We start from the raw sequence: 15,416 nt of genomic DNA, 5'->3' as shown, positions 1-15,416 counted from the left end.
TTTAAACGTCCATCCATCCATCCATTTTACAATATAATTACAACACTTTATGTACATATTTATATACATATTTGAACAATAAGTTATTCACTGAAATATATTTATTAATTGTGGTTCTTACAAAAAATATATCTTATAAAAATATAAAAGCTAAAATGTCTCTTAAAGCTCTGCCCCTTTAATTAGTGCATACTAAATAATTTAACTTTAGCCTGCTACTACAACCATATTATTTACCAGCAAGATAAAGTGAAACAGAGGCAGAGGTGTCCTGCCACAGTCAGTAACAAATAAACAGAAAACAGTAGTGGTGGTAGATAGACACAAAGCTTCATCAAACATCTGATCCACTGAACAAAGAGCTCCAAAAATCTTGATCCTACACTTCTCTTTTGTAAAGTAAATCTGAACAGCCGATATGGGCATCTACATCAACTATATGATTTGCCTGAGAAGCTGGACAGGACAAAAAAAAAAAAAAAAAAGCTGAAAAATCTATTTGTGGCGGCCTTAATTCTTTCGTGGCGAGCCGCAACAAATAAATGAATGTGTGGGAAACACTGCCTTTTGTCTTCTTGTCTCTTTAAAGGGTTGTGAGCGATAGGTAAAATTCCAAAAAGTGCAGTTCTCCTTTAATGTCTTATATCTGACCAGCTTACTGTATAATAATAATAATAATAGTATACCATATCGGCAGGGCAGCCAATCCCTATGTGTAGGGCCCCGCAATCTGCTTTTTAGTGAAAAAGTGCTTTTAAAATGTAAATTATGAATTCAGGGCACTTAATGTTAGATTTTACAACAAACTTATTCCCCACTCTTTCCTGCTCTGTCACTGATAAGAATATAATGGCAAATTTCCCTGGACATTTTCACTATCAACTGTGGCGTGCAGAGTTAATGCTGGTGTTTTGTACGGTAGTTGTACTGGTGTGCAACCCTGATTGAGTTATGGCAAAAAAGGTTGCAAATGTATATTTTGAAAAGTTAAATGTGTTATTTTGCACAAGAAATCTATTTACCAGTTTCCTGACCTTGAATTAGTACAAATTATTAATCAAATTAAATTCAAGTTTGATTAAAAAAAGTGTAAAAAATAAATTGTTTCACATAAATAAAGAAGTGAAAACATGTTTTGTATTGGAACAAGTTGGCCTCAGAATAAAATTCTGCTTCGGTCCCCAAATTAGTCAGGGGCATATCGATGAACCCAAACATTGTTGGTCACTCTTTGTTTGAGTCATTGTAATATTTGGGAATAGAATAGCACTTTGGCACATAAATCTTGGAATGATACATTTGAATATTGTGAATCTGTGTACTATAATTTGAAAGTGTTCATTTTAACATCAATTGGTCAAAGGACTGGAGATAGAAATTAACCATTGGCTATAATCTCACATGTTTACATGTCAAATGTTCATTAATATGTATTGTCCCTTTTTGAACAAACTAAATCTAAATAATGGCATTGTACTCCACAGTTTCCAGTTTGCTGCACTGTTTCGTTTTTTTGCTGCCCTCAATCCCCTATTGAATAAAGCACAGGAGACTGATGCCTTCAATGTAGCGTGGAGTTCCTAGTTTCTGAACTCCTTTGCATTGATAGTACCTCAAACTGATGTGAGTAGAGCCGAGACGGTGAAGTGGACAAGGAAAAGCAGCAGTACAAATGACATGAGGGTTACAACGATTAATCGATTAAGTCGATTAGAAAAAAGCTTCAATTTATATTCTGTTGCTTTGATTAATCGTTTCATGAGTATAACTAATAGAAATGTAAAAAATCCTGACCGCAAGGAATGCCCGGAACTTTATATGCGGACATCGCTTTCCGCACGGCTGCTGCAATGAAGCGCACACGATAGTGTGGGTGCCGTAATCTGTGTGGCGGAAAAGAGCGGATAGGTTTTTATTTATTTATTTTTTAACAATGCGCACATGTTAAACGTGCAATTTCAATGTTGATGTTTTATTGCATTTATTAGAAGATAGAAATAAGGTTCTGGCAAGCAGAATTTTTTTTTCTTCTATAAAGTATGTGTACGTATTTCTGTAAAATACGCATTGAGCCTATATAGTGTGTTTTATCCGATTACTCGATTAATCGGACAAACTATTCAATAGATTACTCTTTTACAGAAAAAATCGATAGCTACAGACCACTTCCTAATGCCTTAAGAGCTGTGCTGGACAATGAGCTGACATGCCAGGGTGTTAAGCTCATTAATGGAGTTAAGTCTATCGGTGTTGGCACACTACTCGACATAGCTCTCGTTAGTGGGGATTTCATGGTTGCTGGTTGGAGTCCAGCGTGTGCAGGAATGACCACTGTGCAGATGTAGAACTAACGGTGGTGGTGAGCTGTTGTTATCTCTCCTGTTGCCACAAACATTGTGTTAAGCGTAAAAAGTAGTAATGTCAGACATTTAGTTTTATTGTAACCACTCTCGGAGGCCACGGAGGAAAAAGGGGAAACACGCTCTTTCGTGTCTTATCTGCATACTTAACACCAAAATACCACCTGCAGAATTGCTCGTGAGGTGTGTCTATTTTAAAAGCGATGACGTGTTTTTTTTTTTTTTTTTTTCCAATGCCAGTGTCATGTTTTTCTGCTTGTAAAAAAGAAAGACTGCATGTGTCTGCAGATGCATCAAAACAGATTTGTGTTCAAATGGAAAAACAAGTAATGTCTTTTTCACGTGTCCCCGCCATACAGGTCACGTATCCGTGTAGTTTATCACGGGGCTTTTTGGGCCGAGACAAAGCCTTCTCAAATTCCCTCACGGCGCTGGGGAGAAAGTTTGCCTCTTGTGTGTTTCTTGTTAAGGGTCACGGCAAGTAGTGACCGTTTGCCTTCCTCTCCACTCCCATGTTGTTTTAAACCCAGAGTTAACCACAGAGTGATCTGAAGAAGAATGGCCATATTTGGGGACCGCCATCCGTCACGTAGGCTGAAGGGCTTGTTTTCTCTCGGACCCGTCACCTCTGATGAATCCTCGCTAAAGACTCCGCTGGGGAAGGTACGGCCAAGCGTTTGACTTGGCTTACAAGCCTTTTTTTTATGTCTCTATATCACATTTTATGGCAAGGTTGTCCTACAACCTTTCGTACTTGTAGTACATTATTTACAATCTGTGTTTGTTTGTCATGGGTGGACCACGGAAGTTTTACCAATTGTTTTGGGAGAAATAACTTAATCTGCTTCCATGTTTAAGTCAGCTATGTGGACATCCTCTGTGTGTCTGCCTGTTCTTCTGGGAGATGACTGGCCTCTGTACTACTTCCCAGAATAGACTAAGTCAGAGAGCATCTCATCTTCCCCAGAATCATAAAACACACAAGTGGTAGTTGGATTGCATTTACAATATATGCACAGTAAAAGTTATTATTTATTAATCAATCAGTAGTTAAGCAAGTAGACCCCTTTTGTGCTTCATCTTACAAGCTTTGTAGTAACACTTTGAGGGAGGCCCTTTTCTCTCCTAAACAAGGCCCATGAAGGCATGGTTGTATGTATTTGGCGGAGAAGAATGGACATACTGTAAATTCCCCTAGACACTTTCCAAAATATTGTACAAAATCTTAACAGAAGAGTGACGGAAGGGATGGCCTAAAATCAATATTGCGGTATACTGTAGTGCAGCCTATTCAACTGGCGGCCCGCCAATGCTTTTAATCACTCAAATAGACTTCATGAAACCCTTCAAAATAGGGTTGCTTATGTATGCAGTACTCCCAACACCCTGCAAAGCATATGTGTCACAATGAAGCAACAGTGGGGTGAGTAGAAGAAGATGGCACTATCGACTCTGAAAGAATTCAAAATAAATCACGAAAATCTGACTTTTAACAGCGACTGGACAACAAAGTGTTAATGTATTGAAATTGTTGACTTTGTGATGTCTTTTGTATTTGTGGACGTGTTGTATTTTGGCTGTTTAACTCTAGTGATCAAAGCTCGTTTAACACATGTAGCGCGGAATTTGACCAGTAGACTGTGATAAAGGTACACCTTAGGTTTAATTGTGTTGAGCCACACACGTGCAATGTTTGCTGTGGATGTTTAATTTCTATATGCATAAACATATGCAGTTTATTGTGTGAATGTATTAACACTAAATCTTCTATTTTATTTATGTAAAATACACAATGGACATTATGTAAAATACACAATTGACGTTACACTTTCATTTTATGTTTATATTTTCAGTCTTACAGACCTAGATGTAAGTGTTATTAAATGTAAGTGTAAAGAAATACAATTGAGGAAGCAAAACAACTCAAAAGAAGGAACATCATTAAACTTCTGGAGCTTCTGTTTCTTCATGCTGTTAACTATCTGTCTACCGGCACACGCTGGAAAAGAGTAGTGAGGGCAGAATGTTGCATTTTATGACAGTGCAGTGTGAAAGCCAATGTGTTTACTTTGCAATTAAGTAAACACAGGCTGAACTGAATATAACCTGCGGAGGCACTTTCGGACGAAACATTCACATTTTTATGTCCGGGCCCTTGGGCTCTTGAAACTGCGGCCCTCTTTATTATGTAGTTGAATAGCCCTGCTGTACTTTATATTGCAGCGTCCTGTGATGACAATATACAGTATATCACAATGTATTATTTGGTACAAAAATTATAATATAACAATTTCAAAACCGGTTTACCAAGGCTCCTAATTTGCTTGCTGACATATGCAGTAACGTATTGCGTCATTTTCGGTTGTATTATTTTCTCAAAACTATTATTAATCTACTTGTTCATTTACTGTTAAAAGCTGGTTACTTTCTGTTGTAAGAAGGTTATATCTACACTTCTGTTAACATACACTAAACACATATTTTTCTTTTGTTTAGATAATTTACGATAGTTTAGGACGATTCTGCAAATTTGGGTATCGATCCAATACCAAGTAATTACATGGGCAGTTTTGGTTATACCAATGCTGATACTTAAAATTTGAAGATCATTGAATGATTACATTTTTTTTGTCAAATTTAAAATAAAAAACACAGGATGGTGGTGTAACAAAGCAATTACATATTTAAATTGTTGCCTCCTATTGGATCTGATTAAAATAATTTAGTTTTTAACCTTAAAGCCTTCATGCGGGATTTATTTCTTGAGTTTGTTAGCAACAACAAAAACGACAAAAGATTTTGTGAAAATAAAAAATATTGCTGTAACTACTGCAGTATCGACCATGTTGCTCCCCAAGGGGATGGGTCAAATGCAGAGGACAAATTTCACCACATCTCGTGTGTGTGTGACAATCATTGGTACTTTAATCTTAATCTTAATCTACTGATACTATACTTGGTATTGTTACTGTCGATATTTGTATTGATCTGCCCACCTTTGTTTACATTCAAGAGGTCTAGCTTGCGGTTAACGGTTAGCATGTCCTCCTACAGTGTATAGTATAGCATTTTTAGCTATTCCTTGTCCTCCAGTGATAAGAGGCGAGGATTGCTGATTTGGAAGCGATTTTGCATTGTGGAGGGGACTTTCGTTCGCTTGTCACAAATTTGCAGGCCACAGCTAGAATGTGTCATCAACATGCATTATCACGATACAGCAGTAGTATTAACAGCTCTATCGTCATCCAAATTTATATAATTTATATTGTATATCGTCTATATTGCGTAACATTTAGTGGAGGCTGTCATAGCTTCAAAGGAGGCACCAACTCCATATTATTGTATTGACCCAAATAAAAAACAAGGCATATAAGTTTCAAAATTCGGTTTTGAGACAAACATTTTTTTTCGTTTATCATGCGAAATAACTAGTAGAGTACAATACAATTTAGATTACACATTTTAGCTGCTCAACATTTGTCTGATGACTGCTTCATTGATTATCTTGAAATTAGCATCATAACTCCTTCTGTTTGCCACCTTACACCAACCTTTAAGACACTTTTCCCAGCAGGTCTCTGTGTCTATACATCGCTGGTGAGTGTGAGTGACAAGAAGAAAAGCTCCAACTCGTTTGGTGACAACCTTTGCGCTACCTGTTGGTTTGCGTGCATACAGTAAATGTCTAGACTTACAACGTTGCATGTCTTTTTTAAACTTTTTTTTTCTAGGGAAAAATACCGTCTTATAATCTGGTCAATATGATAATACTTAGAATACTAGTTAAGCTTCCAATGAGTGACTCTACCGCCAGTGGGAATTTGCATGTACATGCATATACATATGCATATAGTATGACGGAAAACAAAACAGCGCCCCTGGTGACGGCAGCCTCTGGCCGGAAACAGGCCGCCTCCCTCCACAATAAAAGTCTCGAGTTGTATGTCGTAATGTGTATGTATGTGCTTTACTTGATGTTTTTTTCTGGTTTCAAATTAAGCCCCCCCCCCCGCCCCATCCCCAGGAGTTTAGTTTGGGACTAGCTTTTTTGACTCTTCCACCCATGTTTACCATTTTTCCTACCTTTTTCACCGGGCTCCGCCCATTTGGCAACCCAATCAGTGCTCCCGTTCTGTCCACCTTGTAACTCTGTCTGTTCTTGGACAGGTTTAGACTGAAAATGTTATTTTGTTGTACTTTTTAAGTGCAATGACTTTAAAGTTCCATCAGTCCAATATGGGTCGCCAACCCGTCGCTCGCAAGCTACCAGCACCTCGTCCCACCTTTTCGAGTAGCTCGCCAGAGGATTCCAGAAAAGTGACGCGTTATTATGCACAGCAAACAGCTGCTATATGCTAGCGGAATAATCTAACATTTTAAACGACTCTTTTACATGAACAATGTGTACTAATTCTAGTAATTAAGTACTAAGTAAGTACTGGCCTTATTTCAGTGTAATTGATGAAAAGGAACATACATGTGAAATGTATGCTGTGTAGTAGCTCTAGTAATTAAGTACTAAGTAAGTACTGGCCTTATTTCAGTGTAATTGATGAAAAGGAACATACATGTGAAATGTATGCTGTAGTATGTTGCTATCTCAATTTAATTATGTACTGTGATCTCTACACTGCACAGCATTAAAACCCTGTCTGTGTGTATGGAATGACAATATGGAACAACAACATAATATCTTTTAACAAAAGTCAGTACAACTATCTTAACTTAATACTAAAGCTAGGAAATTAAAAATGGTATCAAGTTGAAGTTCTTTTGATGATTTATCTCATTTGGTAGATTATAGCTATTATATTATACATACTGCATATATGTGCTATGTGTATAGTCAAGTGAGTGTATAATAAGGTTCCATACCAATAAGAGACAGAACACTTCATATTTTCTTGAAGAATGTAAGACTGTTTTGTTTAACAAAAGTAAACAAGTGTGTTTGTCTGATCTGCAGTGTGTCAGTCAGTAAAATATGTAATATTGAGCATCGTTTCATAGCATTCATGTTAACACTTGATAATGTGAGAAATAAATGAAAACTTAAGTGCAAGATGCAGATGAACAAAATTATACTTTTTTAGGTTTTAATACAAAATGTGAGTTGTGGATAGTGACATATTGTTCATGTAAGACAAAACAAGCTTATTCACTTTGTTTGGGTTAAAATAAGCTATGAAAATATAAGTTACTACAATGAGCAGGGTCTTGGCCACTTTCATTTTGTAAAAGTAGCTCCCACAAAAAAGGTTGGAGACCCCTGATATAAACCTTATATAATGCATGACCTTCTGCATTATTATTATATCATGACAGTACTGTATAATGATACTTACATCACATAGGGGAGATAGTAGAATGTCAGCTTTATTTCTCATGGTGTCCTTCCTTTCCTTTTTCTGTATCTTGGTGATGTCACACTACCAAATTCACCAACTCAGTCACCACTTACAGTATGGTGAATTTGGGGTCATTGACATTCACAGGAATTGGAGACAAATATTCCAGGTGGTGACAATGACAGGAAGAGGCTCATACTCACTTTCAGCTATCTTGAATGTATATTGTTGGTGGATTTGTAAACATCCTATACATGTGGGGAATTTGAATGGATTTAGGATAGTAAAAGCATAGATTGAAAAGTGTGTGTAATTCCCCTTAATGGTTTGATAATTATTTAAACACAATTACACCATTGATTTGAATGTATTACATAGTTGTACTGTAAACATTTTACTATGATAAATATTTTTATAACAATTCTATATCATAGCAGGATGCTGGTAATTAATGGAGATTAATATACAGTAACTCTTTATTGTATAAGTTGATACTCAAGTCAGGTCAAGTTTGTTAATAGTATTAAAGCATGTCAGAAGACTTCAGAAGAGGCGATACAGCTTGGCAAAAATACTGAATATTTTTTTAAGTCCGCAAGGCTAACTTTTGTTATGTTTGAAAGCAAAGTGAATACATTGTTAAATTCCATGGTGAGTGAGTAAGCAGTCTAGGGCAGAGATATTCAACTACATTGTTTTGGAGGACGCATTTCCAGAAAGCTAAGAACCAGAGGGGCCGGACTTCTCCCATCACTATTATTTTTATTTTGTGTATTCCGGAGAATCAGCATCCTCTACAGTAGACATTTGATTTTGGTCTATCTATTTTGTTGTAGTTGCAAGGAGCGCTCTGCTGTTTTAAAGGACCTTCTGCAAAAAAGCAAGTCAACTTTTATCTCTATGACAGCACTCTGGTGTTTTTAAGAATCTTCTGCAAAAATGTGAATCTCACAAGTTTTTTTTTAACTGAAATCACAGGCCGCTAGTTGAATAGCCCAAATGATTAAAAAGAGAGGACCTAAAATGGAACCTTGAGGAACACCACTAGTATAAATAAAGAAGTTGAACAAATGACTGACCGCATTTGAAGAAAGCAAGCTATTGCGACGTCTTAGTTACATAAATCACGTTGCAATTTTTTTTTGCCAATAAGAAGAGGACTGAAAGGGGTGCCTTGATGAACGTCTCAGTTATGTATATCACAAGTTTGGACCCCAGTGTTCAATGTTTGCCAGCAAGGTTAAAATGTCAATGCAAGGATCTGCCAATGTGTGTACAGTGGTCCAAGTTCCTCTGTACAACAGGAGTGCTATAGTGTTTTTAAGGATTTGCTGCAAAATTGTTCTACCAAGTTTACTGGAGGGGCCGGTATGATGTCATTCCCGAATGGATTTGCCCCCGGACCGCCAGTTGAATAGCCCTGGTCCAGAGTGAGCAGCACGACACAAAATATACTGCAGATATTTTTTTTTTTTTTTTTTGTGGAGTAAGGGAGTCACCAAATGTCCAGTATTATATTCTCTGAAGGGAGGCTCACTATGCCACATTAGACTTATGGAGATGAAACTATTAGAAAAGTGAGATTTTTACTTTGTTATCATTACTTTTTATGGTGTTGACTTTTACTTAAATAATCAACAAGTTTCCAATGAACGGTAAGCGCTGAGAACAATCATTTGTAATTATTTAAGCGAGGTCATTTTAATTTTTTTCTTCAGTGAGACAAGTGTTTGAATGTGTATGTGTGTGTGTGTGTGTATGTGTGTGTGTGAGCACCACTTGAACTTGGCCAAACTAATGCAAGTGTGTGGTTAGTCAGAGCTTGCTGAGAAGTCAGTGTGGGTCACCGTCAGCCTCCCTGGCTCCGCCCCCCCACCCGGCCTGTGACTATTGGTAGTATTTGAGCCTTCAGGGGGGCTAAAGGAAAGCCAGACGTTGTTAGAGAGACGTAGAAAGAAGGCTGTGGTGGTATCACACCCACTCTCCCACTTGCTGCACATCCCCACACTACTGCTATGTTTCATGACTTTGCAGGAACTATGTTTTGGTAGCTAGTGTGCAGCGGCTTCTTTTTGTGTGCCTGACTTTGTCGTCTCCTAGAGGTGTCCCTCACTGGAATTCCATCCTTCTTCTTGGACTCTCTCTCAGACCAATGCTGACCGAGCCGTGTGGAGCCATGTCGATGCCGGGCTCCGATGTCCGAGAGCTGACTCTCCTGACTTCAGGACCATCCGTGCCCTCCTTAGGTGGATCTGCAGGGGGCTGCGGCCAGTGGACCCAACTCTTGGACCTCCATCCCAGCTCTCCTTACAATTCCATGTCTTCCCACCACTCCCTCATCAAGCAGGAACCCAACTGGTGTGCTGCGGACCCTATTGAGGACCCCCACTGTGGACTCGGGGCCTTCACGGTGCACTTCTCGGGCCAGTTTACAGGCTCGAGCCCATGTCGAGTCGGGGCCTTTGGAGAGCCAGCAACAGGCCAGGCTAGGGTTTTCCCCAGCGGGACCTACCTCCCCAGCTGTATGGACAGCCCTCCTGCACCCAGGAACCAAGGTAAACATTCTCATGCCAATAGTTCTCTACGATCCAAGGGATAAACATGCATTATCCCCTGCTACATACAGTATGTACTGTAACTGTCTTTGTCAGCTGTGTTGTGTCTGCATGGCCAGGATGTTTTGTGCTTTACTGGGTCAACATGCCCCTGCTCAGGAATTGACATGACACTTTTCTGGAAGCCGTCTTGACAGAATTCCCAAACAGTCCTGTTAGCACACATGTATGATGTTATGGAATCTCAACACTTTTTCAATTATGCTTTTATTTATCTCTCTAGGCCCTTTATGATCATAATAATGCTCAGTGATAACCTTATGTGGCGTATTATGGTTGCAGTAGTGTACATCTGGTTGTCACATCTGTATACCAGTGCTAACAAACTTACTGTTAACATAATAACAGTCAAATTTAAGTCGTGTTATATTACATTAGTAAAGTAATTTTTTTGTAAATAAACTTTTTGAATCATAGTAAAGTGGGCAGGTATGCTTATTTTTTGTGACACGATTAATCACAAAGCATTAGCGCATTACTCATGTATATAGGCAGAATGATCCTGCCTTTATCTTAAACGTGGAAGGTTATTTTAAAGGCTACCAGGTTGCCATATGGTCAATGCATACGTCAGTGCAAAGATGACTGAGGAGACTACGACTGGTGTGCTCGTTGGCAAAAATAAACATTGATAGTACTTTAGATAAAACTATTACCAAGTTTTGATCAAATAAATGTAGTGCGTTCATTTAAAATATTTAAAAAATGTTCTTGCATGACATTTTGACAGTAAAATTGAAATTGTGTTCAAATATTGGGGTCTTTTTATTTATGCAAGCGAATAATAACCTGTGATTAATCATGATTACTCCAAATTCAAAAGTGTGATTAATCTGATTAAAAAAAATCATCATTTGAAAGCACATAAACAAATAATCTAACTAGTATGATCGATTGAAAATTTCACTTTAAAAAAAAAACGTGGCGGTACTTTAGATAAAACTGTTAGCAAGTTTGAAGCAAATAAATGGTGTGCATTTAGGTAAAACATTTTCAAAAATATTGGGGTCTTTATTAAGGTTAATTAAATATTTGCACATACGTGATTTACTGTGATTGATATCTTTAAACAATATCATTTGAAAGCATTTTTATATTCAACATAATTGCCGATTGTGTCGACATACAGCAATAGTAATAAATTATCTGTTAATATTTTGCTGGGATTACATACTGGTAATTTTGGTATTCTTGAAGCAAAGGGCAAGTAGAATATAAGCATTTTGAGTATGTTTTCTTAATTATTTATTTACAGCATGTGATGATAAAATAATGACAGAATATTACATTAAAACTATTAATGTTTCAAAAAGGAGAACATCTTGGAATGTACTACCAAATATTTGGATAATTGTATTTTATAAAATATTTACCTTGCTTCTTTCATGAACGCTTACAATGTATATGTTTTTCTAACCCTTTAGGGACATTCAATTTTAATTATTTTCAAAGCCAAATTTTTTGAAGGGTGTTTAAACATTTTGATCCATATTTTTTTCCAAATGTCTTTTTGGTCCAATGTCTCAAACTTCAGTGCCAAACAAAAATAATCCATCATTTAATGTTTATTTTATTTTATTTGTCTTACCCTTTTGAAGGCCTTTTGATCAGATAATGTCACACGTTTGAATTAGTAAAAAAAAACTCATGATATGCACATTTAAATTAATGGAAAGCTGTGACATTTGATCAAAAGGTTAAAATAAAATAAAAATCGTTTTTTTTTGGGCTTAAGATGATTAACAGATTTGAGGAAAAGAATAAATAATTAAAAATAATTTCAGGCCCTCTGAAAAATAAAATACTTTTATGTCCTGTTTGGCTTTGGGATATTGTTGGATAACTGCCACTGTATAATACGCCTGTAAAATAATTGGACATTGCATTTTTTTAATTCAACACGATTGTAGCTGAGATAGGCTCCAGCGCCCCCCGCGACCCGAAGGGAATAAGCGGTAGAAAATGGATGGATGGATGGATGGATGGATGAAAAAAACCTTGTATAATGGAAAGTAACCCAACAAAAATGAGTGCTAAAATAGAGCAAACATTTACTGAAAGGATAAAAAAAGTCAGCTTCTGTCTCCTGAGGGTTAATTTATAGTGGACTGGTGCAATCATCTGCATTTCCAATCTGAAATGGAGACTTTTCATGAATCTCCTTCATTGCAAACAAAGCCCCCGTCAGTCTATGGGGGCTCGTTACTGCGAGGTCAGAGGTTTAGACGTGGACGTGTGCGCTGATGTGACTTCCACACACCGTGTGCACTCTGCTCTTGTTCACTCCACTAGTAAAGTAGTTTTTGATGAAGTGATAAATTGCTTTGCAATCTGCTGGGATTTAGGTAGGAGATTGTGAGTCTTCTTTTTTGGGGGTCAGAGAAATCTCACCATGTTCCTCTGAGGCCTGACTCCTGTATGAACTTGCATCTTTGAGAGGATTCTCATCTATGTACCTTTTCAGTCACTGTAATATAATTAAGTAACAACTGAGAATGTTCTAATTATAACAATGAGGTGAGGAGATAAAACTATTTAACACCAGGAAGATGATTTAGTTGTTTGATTCATGTCAGTGTTTTGTAACGATGCCAGGAACCAGAAGTTACTTACAACTTTTTTTCTTCTTAGGTTATGGTGCAATGGGCTTAGACGGGAACCCCAGTTACGCTCAGACGGCACCTCACCACACCCCTCAGCTGTCCAGCCTGTCCTTCAAACATGAAGATGCACTGTCGCCGCCACACAACATCGGTAAGAGTCTACTTCCAGGCACAATCTCCCTAAACTCACTCAGTTACTGGAAGATGGGTGTGTTCACAGCAAGGTCATAGACTCAACATATCTTTCCTAGTTTGCTTTTTCTGCTCTTGTTTTGTGTCATTTTATCTCTATCATACAGGTATTGTAACTCTTTATTAGTTTATCCACCAAGGAACCACATGTGTTAACTTACGCCTATTTAGACATCATCCAGTAAAACCCCATGATTTCTTACAACTAAAAAACTAAAATAACCAAAATAATGATAATTCTAACTATTTTACGGTAATATAATGACATTTTAATGAATACAGTAGAAAAAAGTAACATATCAAGAACAAAGTCATTATATTACAATAATAATTTCAACAAGTGGATGTAAAAATTTCCCCATAAACATAAACTGAGACCAACAATTGCTGTCCGGCTTTAGAGACCTGCCATAATTAGGGCCACAGCTACGAATATGTTAGTTATCGAGTATTCTAATGATTAATTTGTTCGATAAACCGAGTAATTGAATAAAACACACTTCATATACTTAATGCATCTTTTAGGAAAAAAAGTTGAAATAAACACAAATTGTTCTAATGACCTTTATCCTTTCTTCTTATAAATACACATAACATTTTAAATTGCACTTTTACTATGGGAGCATCACTCTATATTATTTATATACTTTTTAAAAAGTAGTAAAAAAACTGTGTAACCTAAAACCAATTAATAGATAATAAATAATTAAACAAACATACTTTTGTATTAAGTATGATAAATTGAGTGACAACATATTCAACAATTGGAGGAGTGGAGAAGCTAACACGTCCTAATCAATGTAGAGCAGGGTTATTCAGCTAGCGGATCGGGGGCCAAATCCGGCCAGTGAATGACAAGTCGAGTTCAGTTCAAAACTTGGGAGACAAACATTTTTGCAGAGAATTCCTAAAAACACTAGAGTGCCCCAGTTGTCTAGATGAACTTGGGCCACTGTAAACACATTGGCAGATCCTTGCATTGAGATTTAACCTTGCTAGCAAACATAGAACACTGGGTTCCAAACTTGTGATTTACGTTCCTCAAGGCACCTTTTTAAGTCCTCTCCTTTTTGGCAGTTAAGCATTTTTTTTTTCGTCATTTGATTTATGTGACTAAAGTGTAACTGTAGCTTGTTTACTTCAGATACAATCAGTAGTCATTTGTTCAACTTCTTTAGTTACACTAATGGTGTTCCTCAAGGTCCAATTTTAGGTCCTCTCTTTTTCATCATTTGGGAGTTTGCGAGATTCACATTTTTGCAACAGATTCTTAAAATCACTAGAGTGCTGTCATACCGATGATATTTGACTAGCTTTTTTACAGAGGGTCCTTATAAACAGCAGAGCGCTCCTGCAACCTTGACAAAATAGACCAAAACAAATTTGTACTATACAGGAATATACAAAATAAAAATAATAGCGAAGGAGGAAGTCCGGCCCCCGGTCCTTAGCTTTCTAGAAATGTGGAATCTAAAATAATTTTGTTGAATATCCCTGATATAGTGATATTGCCAGCTCTGTTTGGCAGTGTAAAAAGTTCACCACAATGTTTTCACACTTTTTGGGCCCTTTGCTCTCTTTCCACCTTGTTTTTTTTTTTGAGCCATCTCTCAGCACTCTGCTGTTTCTGCCACACACAAACACACGGGCTACATCACCCACAGCGAAAGCTGCATCACCAATAGGTGCACAGCTGTCAGTCTTGCAGAAACATTGTCCATACATTTTTCTGATTAAATGAGTCATTGAAGCAATTAAATACAAAAATAAGCTTTCTAAGCTTTCTTCTCATTTAATTAATTATTTTAATCAACTAATGGTTGCAGTCCTACATATAATGTCGTACATATAATATTCATGTCGTATTTGTTGTTAAAAACTAGATCTGTCAAAAAAAAAAAAGTTTACTTTAAGCTTGCAAAATGATGTCTTTACTTTTGCTTTAACATGACCTTTTCCTATAAAATTATAGCTTTTTTTTGTAATATTATGGTGACATTTTCCTAATGTATGTATATATATATATATATATATATATATATATATATATATATATATATATATATATATATATATATATTGTATTTACAATATATATACTCTATATATGTGTATGTATGTATGTATGTATGTATATACAGTATATATATGTATATACAAACCCTGTTTCCATATGAGTTGGGAAATTGTGTTAGATGTAAATATAAACGGAATACCATGATTTGCAAATCATTTTCAACCCATATTCAGTTGAATATGCTACAAAGACAACATATTTGATGTTCAAACTGATAAACA

The 15,416-nt window shown here is 36.7% G+C and overlaps 1 protein-coding gene across 10 annotated transcripts in view; it reads left to right on the top strand.

The window, feature by feature from the left end:
• The window catches only part of wt1b (WT1 transcription factor b), a 58,963-nt gene that overhangs the window by 15,575 nt on the left and 27,972 nt on the right, over positions 1-15,416 (top strand). For 7 of the 10 annotated variants that reach the window (XM_062026514.1, XM_062026497.1, XM_062026563.1 and 4 more), the window contains 3 exons: positions 2,891-3,023; positions 9,857-10,263; positions 12,955-13,077. In XM_062026514.1, the coding sequence (XP_061882498.1) occupies positions 9,861-10,263; positions 12,955-13,077 (526 nt within the window). In that variant the 5' untranslated portion in view covers positions 2,891-3,023; positions 9,857-9,860. Of the gene's footprint in view, positions 1-2,890; positions 3,024-9,628; positions 10,264-12,954; positions 13,078-15,416 lie in introns of those variants that run through there. The other 3 variants (XM_062026538.1, XM_062026506.1, XM_062026529.1) reach the window with 2 other exon arrangements.

This window comes from Entelurus aequoreus, linkage group LG02 (assembly GCF_033978785.1).
Source record: "Entelurus aequoreus isolate RoL-2023_Sb linkage group LG02, RoL_Eaeq_v1.1, whole genome shotgun sequence".
NCBI classification, from domain to species: Eukaryota; Metazoa; Chordata; class Actinopteri; order Syngnathiformes; family Syngnathidae; genus Entelurus; species Entelurus aequoreus.
This window is presented reverse-complemented; position numbering and strand designations above follow the sequence as displayed.